We start from the raw sequence: 18,872 nt of genomic DNA, 5'->3' as shown, positions 1-18,872 counted from the left end.
GACCCTTATGATGATTGGTTGTAAGTCAACCTAAAGACCAGCTATCCTAGTAGCGTGGATACGAGCAGTCTAAGGCTAAAGACTCGAGAGGGCGTGTTAAGCCAGCTGTTTACCACACATGTACCCCTTGAACACCAAGTGAAAGGACACCACACAAGTGTTATGAAAATAAACAGGATATTTATTAAGAATCACAACGGCCCTGTACTCTTTATGAGGACAGGGTACTAAGCACAAACCAAATCTCTTAGGAAAATACTTCAAGTGCACAATTAAAACAAGTGTCCGAGGACACGGAAAGTTTAAGGTTTCGGGCGGACCCGATAAGGCAAGTCGGAAGCGAGGGACTCGGGACCCTAGAGTAAAGAGGCTATGCAGGCACCGAAATGCCGAGTTACCTAGCCACGAGGGCTGCGGCTGCACAAGTCTTACAGGCGTCGGGGTCTTCGCTGACGAGCCAGGAGCCGGAAGAAAAGGAGTTGCTGGCCGGCGACCAGTGATGAATAGTTCGTAGAGATCCAAGCCTGGATCAGAGATCGTTGATACCTGAAAGCAGAGGGGACCAAGTTCGTACTACTAGCCAGTAGTCAGAGGGTACCAGGAGGGCACCGGTTGGCCGTCACCTCGACTAGGTGAGTGGGCGACGCTAGGCTCTGCAGTCTCACAGACCAGGAGGCGTTGTCGGCGACCACGGTGGAGGTGCGAGTTGTCCCACGAAGGATGATGCTGTCGGCGTCGCTGGGCCCAGGATGGGGCAACAAGCCTTGGCAGATCTCAGGACCACGTGGTGGGCCTAAGATGGCGTCTTGAGTGGACCAGGGGGGTCCGGGGTGCTTCTCTCAAAGATGGAAGCAAGGGCCAGTCTGGAGCAACCAGACCAGCAGTGTTGATTGTCGGATGTCGTCACAGAAGGGCACAAGCCAGCGGCTAGTGACCAGACAACGTGCTGAGCAGCGAGCAGAAGGGCCCCACGCAGATCGTGGAGATGCTGGGAGACTGCACTTCGGTGCTGGAGCGGCTCAGGGTCGGGGCTTCTCGGACCCCAGAGCACTCACCAGGGAATTACTTCGATGGTCGTGCTGGTTAAGAAAGCGTGCAGGTTTTGATGATGGCCGGTCCCTCGAGGTCTCGTCGCACCCACAGATCACAGCTGAGCTGATGACGTGGGTAGAGGTCAGAGGTGCCAGGGAAGCCGGTTCTCGTCGAGCTGGGCCGTCGGATCCTTGAGGAAGGACTTGCAGCAAACCGCAGAGTTCTTAGATGGTGCCCGCTGATGCAGGGTGACTACTCCTTAGTCACAAGGGAGAAATCTTGAGAAGAGTATCGAATGTCCTTTCGTAGAAAGTAGTTCTTGATTCAAAGATGATCTAATTTGGAAGGGTCCCCGCTCCGGCCTTTATCCTAAAGAAAGGGGTGGGTACATGACTAGGTCCTGCCCTAAGGGTGGGACCAGGAAGGGGGGTAGTTACACCCCTCTCCCCTGCCGGACTTTCCCCAGGCCAGGGCTGGCGCCCCTGGAACTGGTTCTGACCGGCAGATGCGTAGTGAGCACCGGGGTGCCACTCCGCAGTCACCTTCTCGCAAAAGCCCTGCCTACCCAGAATACACAAACCCTGTCTGGGACGGTGCGAACACCGCCCTCGACAGGAAACCCTTTGTCCAAGCGCTCCTCGCTGGAAGGACTCCCAGCAGCAGGAGGTCAGACTCGTGTCTGTGGTGGCAGCATCCATTTTGTGGAGCTGAGGCTTTAGTTAACTTTAACCGGGGTTCACAGTTACGTACATGTCGTGTCCCTCTAGAAGGGCGGAATGCTAACCCCGTCGCCAGAATTGGTGAGGGGGCAGCATCCCGATTCGTATGACACCTTACTCGACATGTCTTGATAACGCGACACCGAAGTTACCGATGTGGTACGCGTTATCATGGAACAGCCATTGGGTCTTTGTCCCGCAAGCTGCAACCGGGCTTGGCTCGGGCCAGAGCCTAGTTCACACGAGCCCACGCACTCTGCCTTCAGGATTGTCAAGGCCTGCCATAGGAGTGACTGATAGGAACTCGGGCGTCCATTGTATGGTTAGATATAGGGCTACTATACCTAAAGCAAAGGGTGGTTACACGGCTTTGCCCCAGCTGTCATGCAGCCAGTTGTGTCAAATTTAGGAGGCCAGCCAGGGGTGGCATAATACATGCTGCAGCCCCTGGCGGCCCTGGGTACACCTATGCCCTGCGTTATGGGGTCTGATAAGGTGGCCCAGTACCAATTGGAAATGCACCTAAGGTACATGGAATCCATTTTAAAGAGAGAGCAGTAGGCCTGGGGTCCTGATTGGCAGGATCCCAGGTCGACTATGTCAAAAACCAGCTAAAACACAGGGCAAAAAAGTTGGGGGCAACCATAGTCAGGATGTACCTTCCTACAGTCCAGGACTAAAAAAACATGCATTTAGTGTATTTGCTGACACCAGGCATACAATAACAAGAGAAAAACATGGTCCGTTCCTAACAGTGAAGACGCAACCACTAATGAAGCAAATATCAGCCTTCTAGAGAAGATTGTTATCTTTACGTTTACCGCATCTGTGGAATACACATTACCTAAATTAAGAGAAGCAGCAAAATGTTAAAGTTAGAAAAAAAAATGCAGATCACTGCTAAAGCCCGCAAGGTAAGCTGCATGCACGTTTAAATCAAGCAACTCAAAACCCCTAAATAAACACGTTCCTTACAACAAATAAATATCGCAAATGCAAACAAGCAATGTCCTAAGCAAATGGTGGGGGCCTGAAGGAGGAGGGGGTGCGAGGGATGAGTGAGGATGGGGTAGCAGGGGAGGGAACACGGCCTGGGGGAAGCTGGCTGGGGAGGGGGAGGAGAAATGCAAGTAAGGCTGTGCGCAGGGAGAGAGAGGGGAGGTGCTGGAGCTGGGGAACAGATGGCTGTGAAAGTTTATGGCCCAAAAGCGCGTGCCTGTGGCCACGTGAACTTGAAGAAAAACGCACGAAAAAACCAGTGGTTTCACGAGTATTTTGAGCACTTGAATTCTCGCCATTTCCCATTCCTTCGGAATGCAAAAGGCGAGACCTAAAAAACAAGCATTTACAATGCAATGGTCTCGGCAATATTATAGGTAGAGCTATTGGTATTGCTCATTATTTTTTTTTATCTTTTTTGTATCCCTAAATAAATGGCATTGTCATTTCTATCGGCATTAGCTTTTTTTGCATATGTGATACCTATTGCATTAGCAGAGAGAGAGAGTGAGGTAGTGAGAGAGAGAGAGTGAGGTATTGAAATAGAGAGAGAGTGAGGTAGTGAGAGAGAGTGAGGTAGATAGAGAGTGAGGGAGTGAAAGAGTGAGGGAGGGAGAGGGATGTTGTGAGGTAGTGGTATAAGCATAGAGTGATGTAGTGAGAGAGAGAGAGGTAGTGAAAGAGAGTGAAAGTGAGTTATGTTATTCTAAACTTTTTAAGCGCACAGACACCCAGGGGTTTCATGGCGAGTTAGTGAGATAGAAAGAGTGAGGTAGTGAGATAGAGAGTGATTGAGGTAGTGAGTTAGAGAGAGAGAGTGAAGTTGTGAGCTAGAGGGTGAGGTAGTAAGAGAGTGAGGTAGTAAGAGAGTGAGGTAGTGATGTTTTGAGAGAGAGAAGTTGTGAGATAGTGAGGTAGTGAGATAGAGTGGTGTAGTGAGGTAGAGAGAGTTATGTAATGAGAGAGAGGTAGATAGAGTGAGGTAGTGAGAGACAGAGACTGAGGTAGTGAAAGAGTGAGGTAGAGGGATGTTCTGAGGTAGTGAGATAGAAACAGGGAGTGAGTTTGTGAGGTAGTGAGATAGAGAGAGAGTGAGGTAGTGAAAGAGTGAAAGTGACTTAGTGAGATAGAAAGAGAGAGTGAGGTAGTGAGATAGAGAGAGAGTGAAGTTGTGAGGTAGTGAGATAGAGTGAGTTAGTGAATTTTTGAGGGAGTGAGTCGTGATATACTGAGGTAGTGAGAGTGAGATTGAGATAGAAATAGAAATAGAGTGAGCTAGTGAGATAGAGAGAGAGTGAGATAGAGAGTAAAGTTGTGAGGTAGTTGTGAGCCAAAAAGAGGGAGGGATAAAGCAGCCCTGGTTGTAATGCAGTGGTTGTAATGCATTCCTATATGAGCCACAGTATTGCCGCCTGATTGTCTGACTTTATATAAACTCTGCAGAAATAATCTGAAAACAAAGGGGAACTTATAGTAACGCATTCGTGGCTCAGTTTGTTCGTCACCAACAGACTGCTTTGTAGATAGATGACAGGGTTAAGGGACCTGTTGCACAGATCTAGTCTAGCTGCAGTAAGCTTCCGGGCACTGTACTGGGGAGGTATGTCCAGCGTTAATGGACTTGCTCTGGTACCACGTTTGAAACAACGTGAAGCAGCTCCGAGTGTTAATGTGCCTGTTGCGGGGGTCGTCTTGTGACCTGCAGGTGACACGTGCCAGGTGTGGTGAAGAAGCTCAGCATGTACACTAACAATATAGTCTGGAGCACCAGCCAGTTAGGTTAGTAATCCCAGGATAAACGTAGACTCTGTTTATTTTGCCTACAGGTAAACAATGCAACAAAGAATGCAGCCTTCCATCTACACTGCATCCTCTTCCCCCTGCTGATAGAGCACCACACAGAAATGCTTAGACTAGAACGCTAAGTGGAATTTTGGACATGTTTTGAACATCTAGCTCACATTTTCTCAGCATGTATTCCAAACACAATGGAGTGGGAGGCGATCTCTGAGTTCAAGGATACTACGATCAATGAATTACCAATCTTTTGGAATCAGAACAGTAATCAATGGGATATTCTCGGGGTCAGTTGACCCAACATCTAGCTAACAGTTAATCTCATCCAAAAAGTTTAGACACGAACCTCAGAATTCCATTTGATAGCTTCCTCGCATGTACCTTAGCTTCATTTTATCTAAGTACCATGAACATCAGTTAGGCACCATCATCTGAGTGCTGCTTTTTGGGAAACAACCAATATCATAGTTGGTACCATTTTTCGTACATTAAACTGCAGCTTTGACTAGGTCTTTGTCCTGGAATCTGATTTTCATAAGGGGTTAATTCTCTTAGAGTCATGATATGCCTCAACACACTGCTCTGAACATATGCAGATTTATAAAATATTGCGAAAATAGATTTGATTTCTCAATCATTTGTGAACCTTGCCAGTCTGGTGCCTGTCCAGCTATGCCATTTGATTCCTGGACTTGCTTGGATATTCATATGTTTCAGGGGAATTGTTCCTATAATCTTCATTCCAGTGAGAATTCCCTCTAGTGATATATAGATCCCCCAAATCATTAGACTTTCATCCAGGTCTCTGGTGGTCAATACAAGAAGGGTGCTCCTAATTATAAGAAATGCTTCAGTTTCTACCCTCTTGGTCATTACCACTTTCCATACTCTGTCTACTCTACACCATAGGAGGTGAAATCGTCTCTTGCCACAAGACCTAGAAGTTTTCATACATGTGGATCGATTAAGTCGTAGGCATTACAAGTACTATATGATCCAAGACTTTTTCCCTTAAGTAATAAGCCTTACCAACTAGCATGCATTTTCCCTGCAGAAATGCATACCGACTAGCCTGTGTTTTGTTTCTGGTAGAAATAACGGGTCAAGCCTTGGAAACACAGAGTGTATGTCTGGACAACAGCAAAACAGGATTTCGTTAGTTGTGATCATTTCACACATTCTTTAAGTCGACTGGCTCAGAGAAAGGTACTATCTCTGTGGGGTTCCCAAGTACCGGTCACATTTCCTCTAGTCTTCCAAGGATTAGACTTGTGAAAACTTATTATTGAAGTCTCCTACAACGGTTAGCATACTCCGAGTATTTGAGAGCAGGATCTGTATGGAAGAGAGCTGGAATGTCAATCTTAGGATCTAATCAAGAAATTCTGGTGACAATGGGAGGTATACATGTTTGGAAGCGTAAAGGGCAGATCCTACCATGAGCTTGTCACCTATTGACCCGCTTGATCTTGTGACGCCTAATCAATTGGCAAGAGAAGTGATTTTGTAAAAAAACGTAGCCACGCCCCTTAATCCACTTACGACCCGTGTGTGTTTCTAGAAAGTCACAAATACCTAAGAGATAGTGCTATGAGGTATGGTTTAGGTCGTCAAAGATAGTGAAAATTCCTCCTCTTAGTGTTGTCTCCTGGTTATTTACATTTCAGGTAGGGGCATTAGATCTGGGCACCCTCCCCTGTTCCAGCAGTAACTACCTAGCACTCCAGCGAACCCATCAACCAAGAGTGTGAGGTTTGTCATTTTGAGCTTGAAGCTTAGTAAACCTTGCGTGGATGGAAAATTTACCACCGGCCCTGTACTCACCTGGTTTTGACAATATTTTTGCAACCAAATGACACAAAATTGATATTTTGACCTCACTTCGGAACACTTTTGTAGGTTCCACTGCCCTATCTTGCAAGATCTCCTTACTTTTATGTAATGCGCTAGTTCACAGTTTTGAGTCATTTTCAAGAGCTGTAAATGACACGTCTTACTATTGCCGCAAGTATTTAAAGCATTTAATTTATGTGCCTTGGAAGGATGAAAGGCCGAGTTGATTATGCCATCTGCAAATCCCAACAACTGTCAATAGCAAGTGCTTAATTTGTGTAATCACTTCTCAGTGTTGGCAACTACTTTCTTGAACGTGTTTAGTTGAGAGCAGCTAGCATGACATTACTCCAAGGGGGTGGCAGAGCAGGACGACGGAGCTGCGGGCGGAGGGAAGGGGGGGCAGAGCAGGACGACGGAGCTGCGGGCGGAGGGAAGGGGGGGCAGAGCAGGACGACGGAGCTGCGGGCGGAGGGAAGGGGGGCAGAGCAGGACGACGGAGCTGCGGGGGGAGGGAAGGGGGGGCAGAGCAGGACGACGGAGCTGCGGGCGGAGGGAAGGGGGGGGGGCAGAGCAGGACGACGGAGCTGCGGGCAGAGTGAGGGGGGGGGGCAGAGCAGGACGAAGGAGCTGCGGGCGGAGGGAGGGGGGGAGCGGGACCGGGGCGAAGAAGGGCTGCGGGCGGAGTGATGGGGGAGGGGGGCAGAGCTGGACGGAGCTGCGTGCGGAGGGAAGGACAGAGCTGGACTGTGAAAACTTATTATTGAAGTCTCCTACAACGGTTAGCATACTCCGAGTATTTGAGAGCAGGATCTGTATGGAAGAGAGCTGGAATGTCAATCTTAGGATCTAATCAAGAAATTCTGGTGACAATGGGAGGTATACATGTTTGGAAGCGTAAAGGGCAGATCCTACCATGAGCTTGTCACCTATTGACCCGCTTGATCTTGTGACGCCTAATCAATTGGCAAGAGAAGTGATTTTGTAAAAAAACGTAGCCACGCCCCTTAATCCACTTACGACCCGTGTGTGTTTCTAGAAAGTCACAAATACCTAAGAGATAGTGCTATGAGGTATGGTTTAGGTTGTCAAAGATAGTGAAAATTCCTCCTCTTAGTGTTGTCTCCTGGTTATTTACATTTCAGGTAGGGGCATTAGATCTGGGCACCCTCCCCTGTTCCGGCAGTAACTACCTAGCACTCCAGCGAACCCATCAACCAAGAGTGTGAGGTTTGTCATTTTGAGCTTGAAGCTTAGTAAACCTTGCGTGGATGGAAAATTTACCACCGGCCCTGTACTCACCTGGTTTTGACAATATTTTTGCAACCAAATGAAACAAAATTGATATTTTGACCTCACTTCGGAACACTTTTGTAGGTTCCACTGCCCTATCTTGCAAGATCTCCTTACTTTTATGTAATGCGCTAGTTCACAGTTTTGAGTCATTTTCAAGAGCTGTAAATGACACGTCTTACTATTGCCGCAAGTATTTAAAGCAGTTAATTTATGTGCCTTGGAAGGATGAAAGGCCGAGTTGATTATGCCATCTGCAAATCCCAACAACTGTCAATAGCAAGTGCTTAATTTGTGTAATCACTTCTCAGTGTTGGCAACTACTTTCTTGAACGTGTTTAGTTGAGAGCAGCTAGCATGACATTACTCCAAGGGGGTGGCAGAGCAGGACGACGGAGCTGCGGGCGGAGGGAAGGGGGGGCAGAGCAGGACGACGGAGCTGCGGGCGGAGGGAAGGGGGGGCAGAGCAGGACGACGGAGCTGCGGGCGGAGGGAAGGGGGGCAGAGCAGGACGACGGAGCTGCGGGGGGAGGGAAGGGGGGGCAGAGCAGGACGACGGAGCTGCGGGCGGAGGGAAGGGGGGGGGCAGAGCAGGACGACGGAGCTGCGGGCAGAGTGAGGGGGGGGGGCAGAGCAGGACGAAGGAGCTGCGGGCGGAGGGAGGGGGGGAGCGGGACCGGGGCGAAGAAGGGCTGCGGGCGGAGTGATGGGGGAGGGGGGCAGAGCTGGACGGAGCTGCGTGCGGAGGGAAGGACAGAGCTGGACTGTGAAAACTTATTATTGAAGTCTCCTACAACGGTTAGCATACTCCGAGTATTTGAGAGCAGGATCTGTATGGAAGAGAGCTGGAATGTCAATCTTAGGATCTAATCAAGAAATTCTGGTGACAATGGGAGGTATACATGTTTGGAAGCGTAAAGGGCAGATCCTACCATGAGCTTGTCACCTATTGACCCGCTTGATCTTGTGACGCCTAATCAATTGGCAAGAGAAGTGATTTTGTAAAAAAACGTAGCCACGCCCCTTAATCCACTTACGACCCGTGTGTGTTTCTAGAAAGTCACAAATACCTAAGAGATAGTGCTATGAGGTATGGTTTAGGTTGTCAAAGATAGTGAAAATTCCTCCTCTTAGTGTTGTCTCCTGGTTATTTACATTTCAGGTAGGGGCATTAGATCTGGGCACCCTCCCCTGTTCCGGCAGTAACTACCTAGCACTCCAGCGAACCCATCAACCAAGAGTGTGAGGTTTGTCATTTTGAGCTTGAAGCTTAGTAAACCTTGCGTGGATGGAAAATTTACCACCGGCCCTGTACTCACCTGGTTTTGACAATATTTTTGCAACCAAATGAAACAAAATTGATATTTTGACCTCACTTCGGAACACTTTTGTAGGTTCCACTGCCCTATCTTGCAAGATCTCCTTACTTTTATGTAATGCGCTAGTTCACAGTTTTGAGTCATTTTCAAGAGCTGTAAATGACACGTCTTACTATTGCCGCAAGTATTTAAAGCAGTTAATTTATGTGCCTTGGAAGGATGAAAGGCCGAGTTGATTATGCCATCTGCAAATCCCAACAACTGTCAATAGCAAGTGCTTAATTTGTGTAATCACTTCTCAGTGTTGGCAACTACTTTCTTGAACGTGTTTAGTTGAGAGCAGCTAGCATGACATTACTCCAAGGGGGGGGCAGAGCAGGACGACGGAGCTGCGGAGGGAAGGGGGGGCAGAGCAGGACGACGGAGCTGCGGGGGGAGGGAAGGGGGGCAGAGCAGGACGACGGAGCTGCGGGGGGAGGGAAGGGGGGGCAGAGCAGGACGACGGAGCTGCGGGCGGAGGGAAGGGGGGGGGCAGAGCAGGACGACGGAGCTGCGGGCGGAGGGAAGGGGGGGCAGAGCAGGACGACGACATTTCTTTTTTTTTCTTTAAATCACAAATAAATGGCATTGTCATTTACATTGCCAATACACAGCACTCTGCACTCAACAGCACTCTGCACTCAACAGCACACAGCACTCAACAGCACACAGCACTCAACAGCACACAGCACTCAACAGCACACAGCACTCTGCACCTGCACTCACTGCTCTGCACCCTGTTGTGGTCCTCCCAGTCTAAAAGGGGCAGCGTCAAAATGTCCCAGTATGGATGAGAGCGTGTGAAAGAAATCAGGGGTATCCACATTAGGGACATACACATTCACTGGTAGTACACAGTGGTCAGCCAAATGACCAGCAAGGACAACATAACGGACCTCCTTATCAATGAAGTTATTGATAAGGCTGGAGGGGATGCTTTTATGAATGTACACCCCTCACCCCTGTGAATAAGTACTGTAGCTAGAAAAATATCTGTGAGATCCCAAGGTTTTTGTAAATCCGGGGGAGTCCTGTGGAGGGAGCTGTGTCTCCTGCAAGAAAGTAATTTTTGACCGATGTCTATTGAGATAAGCCAATACTTGCTTGCTTTTGCGGTGTTTATTTAAGCCTCTGACGTTCCAAGCCAGAAATGTTATCTCAGCAAAAGAAGATCGCCCTTTTGAAGTCACAGTTGTAATGGAATATGTATGATTTGCATAATAAAACAGCGAGAGTAATTCATTCCAGGCATTTGTTAAGTGCAAAAACAAAAGACAACAACAATCTACAAGTAAAATGAATACCAAACTGCTAGGTAGATCCCGAATAAACCAACAAGCAAATAAAAAACACACAAATTATGGTATGGTATTCACAAGAGTGGACAACTCTACGAAACGGAGCCCACAAGAATAAACATCTGATGTGATACATTATATGGCTACAGGCATATGTGTGATTGTCCTGTCTAAGACATTACTGTGAAGGTGAGTGTAAGAGACTGCTCAGCAGATGATCATCCAAGAATAACACTATTTAGAAACGGAGTACAAGCATCTCAGCCAGGGGGAAAAGGCCCACACTCTGCAAGTCCTGCAAATCTGCCAAGACACGATATGGAGTGGATAGCGGCGACCGGGCACTGCTAGATGGAAGGTCCTTATAGAAGGAAAGTTATTCAGCTGGGGAATCAAAGAACCTATCCTTTAAGTCTACATCCACCCAGAGCCAAGCAGGGTATAACATACCATATTTGAAGCCTTTTGTGCACAGGAGAGGTTTGACATCTTGATATAAGGATCTGGCAGATACTGTAATGGGCCCCACTCGTGAGCAAGACGGAGCACTGTATCTCTGGCCCCAAAGTTCAACAGGCAGACTTTCGTTCTTAGCAGCAACTGCTTTGAGAAGTCATTCCACCTTATCCAGACATTTATTAAGGAAGGTAGTGCTATCCTCCAGGCCTGCGATACGCTCCTCCGCCCCATAAAGTGAGTGCTGTGATGTTCAATTCCTTCTCCCATGCGATCTAGGCGGCTGGTTAATGTTTTGAAATAGCATCTGTTGAGTAGAATCCAGCCCGCAACTCTGCCATGATGGCATTTGTCCTTGTTAATTGCTTCACAGCTCCATGATCAGACACTTGCTCCTAGGAGTCTTACATGATCTTCGCTTTATCAGACTGTTTGTCTCTCTCAAATGGGAGCTTACATTGTTTAGGATCCCCCCTCCCCATGGTGGCAATAGGGGATGATTAGCAGAGGCTTTTGCAGAGGAGGAGGTGTACAGGCCCAGTTCGAGGCACTGGATTGAAGCGCCCCACACACAGCAGTTCATCGTGGTCCAAAAAGGGGCACCACGAAGGCACTGGCTGGCAAAGTGCGTTAGAGTGGGAGTGATCCAGCACGTGTGGCGCATTGTCCCCCAAGGAGCCTCTAATGCAGTTCAGGAATGTAGGTACGTGGACCAGGGAGACCGGTCTGGTAGGCAGAGGTTTGTTTTATTGTCCGGTGATGCAGGGGTTTTAATGTGTGGAAGCTGGGCCAGTATGCTCCCAACAAGCAGGGCCCAGAGTGGCGAGTACGATGTGGCTAGAAGCGCTCCAGCACAGCTGGGGGCTCACCCCCCCCCCCCCACCGCGCCCCCAGAGGGGAAACAGCAATGCCCAGCGCAGGGTATCCAGACCCCCGAGAGAAGCAGGGGTCTTAGGGCGGTAGCACACTAGAGCTGCAGGCAACGCACAGGCAGCAAGTGGTGGCCCGACCAAGGCCGCAGGATAATATAGCCTGGGATCTCCTAAAGGTATGGAGAAACTCACCCGCAGCCCTGAACTTGAACCCCCGTCGCACCCTACTACAGGGCGAAGGATGTCTCTGACGGGGGGGAAACCTCACTGTGTCTCCTCGCTGCACGGTCGCTAATGGAAAGCCATGGCGCCACCCAGCCCAGTCTCAGCTAGGCCACCCCGGAAGCGAGGCTGGTCAGTGTTCGGTCTCAGCAGCGCTGGATCAGGAGCCCAAAAACACAGACAACATCAAGGACCACCTACCTGATGCGATTTGTGATGCAGTGGCAGGCCCAGCAGGGCTCGACAGCCCAATCCTCAGGTTCACCCGGGCTCCTGTTGCTGCTGGACCTCCGAGGAAGGCCGGGTCGGCTTCGCGCATCAGGATGTGGCTGTCTCCGCTCACTAAATCAAACAAGCGGGGGGAGGAAGGGGTGGGGGCCGAGAGCTGCAGCAGAGGGAGGGGGGAGGGGGAAGAGGCGAGAGCACAACGGAGGAGGGCAGAGGGAGGGGGGAGGCGAGCGGATTCGAGCAGCTGCTAAAAGCAGCAGGGAAGGGAGGCGAGCAACTACGAAAACACGACCACGTCTCTCCGAGGCAAGGAGACAATGCCTCGGAGACACGCACGGCCATTTTCGGATTCGGGGGCGTGTTTTTGCGCCCTGAGTGACAGACGACGTCACAGGGCTAAAGAATGCAAAAAATCACGCCCCCGAATCCGAAAAAGACGGAGCTTCTTTGGATGGACGGCTCTCTCCTTCAATGGCTGGCCTCCTTTTAGGAAGCCAGCCAATGGAGAACGAGCAAAAAGAGGGAGGGATAAATGCAGCACTCTAAGAATCATTAGATCTCCGACATCCGGTTTCTGCCTTACGGCAGAACCGATAGTCCTCGACCTAAACATGGGTGGTACATCTTTCTTTGTTCAAGCAGCCAAACTATGTAACTCATTACCCCCAAACATAAGATCCACGGATAGCTATCTTATCTTCAGAAGATTGCTCAAGAATTGGCTCTTCGTTAATGATCACCGTACTTAAAACACAAACTTATAGCATATGCCTGTGCATGTAAGCATGTCACATTTAATTATATGTATGTATTTAGATATGTGCATTTCTTGAAACAAATATAGGCCCAGGGATCCTCCCTCAGCCCGACCCTTTTCAACATTTACATGGCCTTGCTTGCACACGTCGTCTGACAGCACGACCTCAACATAATCTTCTACGCCGACAACACTCAGCTGATCCTCTCTCTCACCAAGGACCCATCACCGCCAAAGCCAACCTCCACGAAGAAATGAAGGCTGTCGCAAACTGGATGAAGACAAGCCGTCTGCAGCTGAACTCAGACAAGACTGAGTTCCTCATCCTAGGCTTCAACCCTTCAGCCTGGGACGATTCTTGGTGGACGACGGCACTGGGGGCAGCCCCGACACCCACCGACCACACACGCAACCTGGTAATCATCCTCAACTCAACGCTCTCAATGACCAAGCAAGTCAACGCCGCCTCCTCCTCCTGCTTCAACACCCTCAGCATGCTCCGCAATATCTACAGATGGATCCAGAAAGATACAAGAAAGACAGTCACCCAGGCCCTCATCAGCAGCAGACTCGACTACAGAAACGCCCTCTATGCGGGAGCCCCGACCGAGCTCATCAAACTACTAAAACGCATCCAAAGTGCCTCAGCACGACCGATCCTCGACGTACCACGCCATGGCCACAGCACCCCCCACCTGAGAAATCTGCACTGGCTCCCCGTCAACAAGAGGATATCCTTCAAGCTCCCACAGAAGGCACTCCACAAGACCGGCCTAGCCTATCTCAAAAAACGGCTCTCCTTCTATATCCCCAACCGCCAGCTACGCTCTTCCAACCTCTCACTCGCCACCGGCCCGTCTCCAACCACCGGTGGGTGATGCTTCTCCCATCTCGCCGCCAAGACATAGAACATCCTCCCACGGAGCCTATGACAGACCCAAGACCAGCTGACTTTCAGGAGGATACTCAAGACCTGGCTGTTCGATCAGTAGCGCCCCCTCCAAGCGCCTTGAGACTCTTGCGGGTATGTAGTGCACTTTACAAATGATTGGTTTAAAAATATATAGATAATCTTATAGGTCTACTTAACAAAATGTATATATTACTTATGGTTACAAAAAATATATATACACATTTATGCTGAACGTTTATATAGGTCACTGCATAATTTACATATATGTTTTTTAATTATATGCTTCTGGATCTCTGCTTAATTTATTTTATCTATCACAATGTGTGCTAAGTTATATAAAAGTTATTTGATTAGATGCGTCTTCTGGGTTTTATTTTATTTCATCGATCATAATGTGCATATGTAATCAAAAGAATTGTATCTACAAGTGCTTCACTATTGAAATATTGGAGGAAATATATAATATATACAAATACATTAAAAACAAATGCAAAAAACTTTTGCTAAAAAATGAATACAAATACATTAATGTTATGTAAAGCAACACTTGAAAGCCTGACTTTTTATCTAACTACTTATCGATACATGCACATGAGACTTTATATAGTACAACTTTATAGCTCTATTATTTTTCATATGCAGGTATAACATTCTATGTAGTTATGTACCTATATGCTTACTTTAATCCTTCAGTAGAAATAAAGAAAAGGTATTAAACTCTCTTCAATGCACTACTCTATAACTCATCTTATACCTCTCAATATATCCTCTACCTCCACTCGGACTCATCCCAAACATCACTGTACTACTATGATATCTAAAATAAACTTTTGTAGACTCTTCCGTCCTCTATCCCCCCTTTGACTCATCCCAAACCTCATTCTATTACTATGATCTCCCGAACAGCCTTTCCTAAACTCTCTTCCCTCCGCGGACTCATCCCAAACCTCACTTTACTGCTATGATTTCCCAAATAACATTTACTAGACCCTTCCCTCCTCTGTCCTTCCTTAGACTAATCCCAAAACTCATTTTACGGCCGTTTGTCTCAAATACCCTAAGTAGACTCTACCCTTTTGTCCTTCCTTGGACTAATCCCAAGCCTCATTTTACTACTACTCTCTCCCCAATAACCCTTTCAAGACTATTCCCTCCTTCGACACATCCCAAACCCCATTTTACTACTATTAAGTCCCTAATAACATATTGTTATGTATATGAGCATTGGTACTGTATGACTTATATGACAATTATTTTACTTTGATTGTATTCACATGTACAACGTCTGGGCATAAAAGTTTGTTATTTCACCTTTTTCAGTTGTTTCCCACTGTAATAATTCTTTATAATTTTTTATAAATACATTTGACAGATATCATATTTCTCTGTAATATGGTTCATGACATCTCGAAATAAGGGACCCTTGTTCCTTCAAAATACACATACCCATGGTCCCTTCATATTCCCTGGGTTAAAGTGAAAGTAGATATCCAATTACATTTCACAAGAAAATACAAAACTTTCCCATCAAGCAAGAGAAGATCCATTTATAAAGACGAGGCAGCAGCATCACAAATATCGGCTTGCCAAACAACGCAGAAACATCCCCTCACTGGGCTTTAACTTCTCGGATTTCACTTACCAAAATTCTGGTTTCTCTCCTTGATAATCCTTCACTCTCCACGTTTTAAAATTATACGCTAATAGAGTTCGAATCACCTTCACCACTTCAGGATCCACAGGCCTGTTACCTAAAAAGAAAAGAAAACCACCCTTATAAGAGGCCAGCAGCTTGCTTGCATGCAAACACGCCGACTACCGTTGAGCAGCATAGCACCTTTTTGAAAGAACCAATAGTAGCAAGGGGCTTGTGGGGGAGGAGTCTGAGTTTTCCCACATGGCTCCACAGACTTAGAATTCAATGTTGTTGCACATTTGGCAACCTATAATATTCAAGTTTCGGTGTAACATTATCATTGAACGTTCCTCTTATGTGGCGCTATATTTAACTTTTGAGGTCTCGGCCTGTGTAGGCTGCGCTTACGCAGTCTCGCTGGTGAGAAATGTTGTTTTTCAGTATGGGGGCTTGAACCCGCCCCTCTTCTCTATTGGCTGGCTTCCTAAATGGAGGCCAGCCATTGGAGGAGAGGGGCGTTACTCCGTTCAAGCCTGGATTCGGGGGGGGGTTTTTTAGGTTCTTTCTCTTTTCTTTCTCTCCTCTTCCCATTGGCTGGAATTTTACATTCCAGCCAATGGGAAGAGGAGAGAAAGAAGACACGCCCCCGAATCCAAAAATTAGGCAGCGTTTCTCAGAGGCATTCTTGCTTCGCCTCGGAGAAACGTGGTGCTGTTCATGCCGTGTTCCATCCTCTGCCACGGACCTCTGCTGCTTGTTGTAAATGGGTCAGCCATTTTCGGGCAGAGTTGTAGGTTTCTGTTCCATTCAACGGTACTTGTACTTAATTATTTGTAAAAGCCGTTTAATAGTCCGTCCCTTCGGCGGCAGAGCCGATAGGGTATACTCTTCAAATGTCTTTTAATAAGAGGAAATACATGTGCACCGGGATTCAGGATAACAGTTATTTCCGGAACTAAGGAAAATACAATAAATCCATATTCAATGCTTGCGGTGCACTACTTTTAAACATGACTTTGTTAATTTAATCTAAATGGATAGCGTAAAACAGGCCGCTGACCTTTCGGGGAGCAATGCATATGAATGGTACATTGCCTACTAAGTTCTTTTTAAGGTAAAAAATAAAAAGACGCTATGACTGTCAAACTGTCTGTGGAACTCCAGAGAGTAATGTTCTAAAACCACAATTTAGGAGCGTGCTAAGCAATAACTGCAACGGCTCTTGCAGAGCTTCTTATCTCGCTCGCTGTTCGGGTAAAGACACAGAAAAGGGACGACGGCCGGTAACGCCTCTTATGGGGCCATGTCTAAAAGTCGTTTTTGTCACGTTCAGTGAGTAGTTTTGTTGACACAAATGTTGGAATAACAAAATGAGTGATCACTGTCCCTCTTTGGATAACCTAGTTGAAAAAATACCATATTTTTTCTCTATTTATTATTTTGTAAACGAAACCGTACACCTTAAAATAAATTCAGATCTAGTACTTATGCATCAGAACTATGGGAGAAATTCTCATTTGAAGACGACGCCCTGAAGGAGTGACAATTATTATATCTCAGCTGTGAGTGACTACGCTGCTGAGGCTTCTTGGCTCAGCCAGCCCTCCTTCTGTGTCGACGGCTGCCTCCGAGTGTCAGTAGGAGCTTCACTGCATAGGCGAGGATGGCGGTGTCACCACGGGATGCCTTACAACAACGGGTAACTTGTTCAGATATGGGTTGAAGAGGTGAGTAAGCAGTATGCCAGATCTTCAGTATATTCATAGAAGTTGTACTGCAGCCCATTGATTGTCGTTTTTGAAGGTTTGCCTGGGTACACTTTCACGCGCTTGAGCAACCTCAGTTTGTCCCCTCTTTAAGTCACTGGCTCTGTGTGTGGGTCAGGCTCTGTGTGTGGGTCAGGCTCTGTGTGTGGGTCAGGCTCTCTGTGTGGGTCAGGCTCTCTGTGTGGGTCAGGCTCTCTGTGTGGGCCAGGCTCTCTGTGTGGGCCAGGCTCTCTGTGTGGGCCAGGCTCTCTGTGTGGGCCAGGCTCTCTGTGTGGGCCAGGCTCTCTGTGTGTGGGTGTGGCTCTCTGTGTGTGGGTGTGGCTCTCTGTGTGTGGGTGTGGCTCTCTGTGTGGGTCAGGCTCTGTGTGTGGGTCAGGCTCTGTGTGTGGGTCAGGCTCTGTGTGTGGGTCAGGCTCTGTGTGTGGGTCAGGCTCTGTGTGTGGGTCAGGCTCTGTGTGTGGGTCAGGCTCTGTGTGTGGGTCAGGCTCTGTGTGTGGGTCAGGCTCTGTGTGTGGGTCAGGCTCTGTGTGTGGGTCAGGCTCTGTGTGTGGGTCAGGCTCTGTGTGTGGGTCAGGCTCTGTGTGTGGGTCAGGCTCTGTGTGTGGGTCAGGCTCTGTGTGTGGGTCAGGCTCTGTGTGTGGGTCAGGCTCTGTGTGTGGGGGAGGCTCTGTGTGTGGCGGAGGCTCTGTGTGTGGGGGAGGCTCTGTGTGTGGCGGAGGCTCTGTGTGTGGGGGAGGCTCTGTGTGTGGGGGAGGCTCTGTGTGTGGGGGAGGCTCTGTGTGTGGGGGAGGCTCTGTGTGTGGGGGAGGCTCTGTGTGTGGGGGAGGCTCTGTGTGTGGGTGAGGCTCTGTGTGTGGGTGAGGCTCTGTGTGTGGGTGAGGCTCTGTGTGTGGGTGAGGCTCTGTGTGTGGGTGAGGCTCTGTGTGTGGGTGAGGCTCTGTGTGTGGGTGAGGCTCTGTGTGTGGGTGAGGCTCTGTGTGTGGGTGAGGCTCTGTGTGTGGGTGAGGCTCTGTGTGTGGGTGAGGCTCTGTGTGGGTTTGGCTCTGCGTGGGTAGCTTTTTTGTAGGTGGCTCTATGTGTGGGAGGCTCTGTGTGTGTGGGAGGCTCTGTGTGTGTGTGGGAGGCTCTGTGTGTGTGGGGGTGGCTGTGTGTGTGTGTGTGGGTGGCTTTGTGTGTGTGGCTCTGAGTGGGTGCAAATTCAATAAGTCTCGCATTTGCGAGCTTTTAAGCTATTGGCATTGTAAATGACAATGTCATTTATTTAGGTTTTAAAAACCAAAACATAAATAAAAATAATGTCATGAGCAATGACAATAGCTCTAACTTTAACAATGCCGAGACCATTGCATTGTAAATGCTTGTTAGTATATTGGGGTAATGTGCCACATAATACACACACCAAAGGAAACAAACGCAGTTCTGAGTAGGATCTGCTGTGTTTGATACCAACCTCGCCTCACTGGATGAGAAATGTGGAGGTTGCATGACAAATAGATCAGATCAAAGGAATGTCACTGGCTGAATCATCAGATCTCCTGGGAGCATTACTTTACAAAGGTAACATACAGATTGAGGAGCATGCGATGGACATACAGGAAAACAGGGAAACAATAAAATTAAAGAAAATCCATGACGTTTCCTGATGTGAAGGATGGCTATGGCAAAGGAAGGAATTATTAATAACCTAGAAGTG

At 48.1% G+C, this 18,872-nt stretch overlaps 1 protein-coding gene across 13 annotated transcripts in view; it reads right to left on the bottom strand.

The window, feature by feature from the left end:
• Positions 1–18,872, bottom strand: part of LOC147673145 (uncharacterized) — a 265,735-nt gene that overhangs the window by 138,136 nt on the left and 108,727 nt on the right. For all 13 annotated transcript variants that reach the window (XR_015302599.1, XR_015302602.1, XR_015302604.1 and 10 more), the window contains one exon: positions 15,420–15,528. Coding sequence is in view for 7 of the 13 variants with exons in the window: in XM_086946893.1 (XP_086803019.1) it covers positions 15,420–15,528 (109 nt within the window). In the remaining 6 variants the exon portion in view is untranslated. The remainder of the gene's footprint in view (positions 1–15,419; positions 15,529–18,872) is intronic.

This window comes from Lissotriton vulgaris, chromosome 12 (assembly GCF_964263255.1).
Source record: "Lissotriton vulgaris chromosome 12, aLisVul1.2, whole genome shotgun sequence".
Lineage (NCBI taxonomy): Eukaryota > Metazoa > Chordata > Amphibia > Caudata > Salamandridae > Lissotriton > Lissotriton vulgaris.
This window is presented reverse-complemented; position numbering and strand designations above follow the sequence as displayed.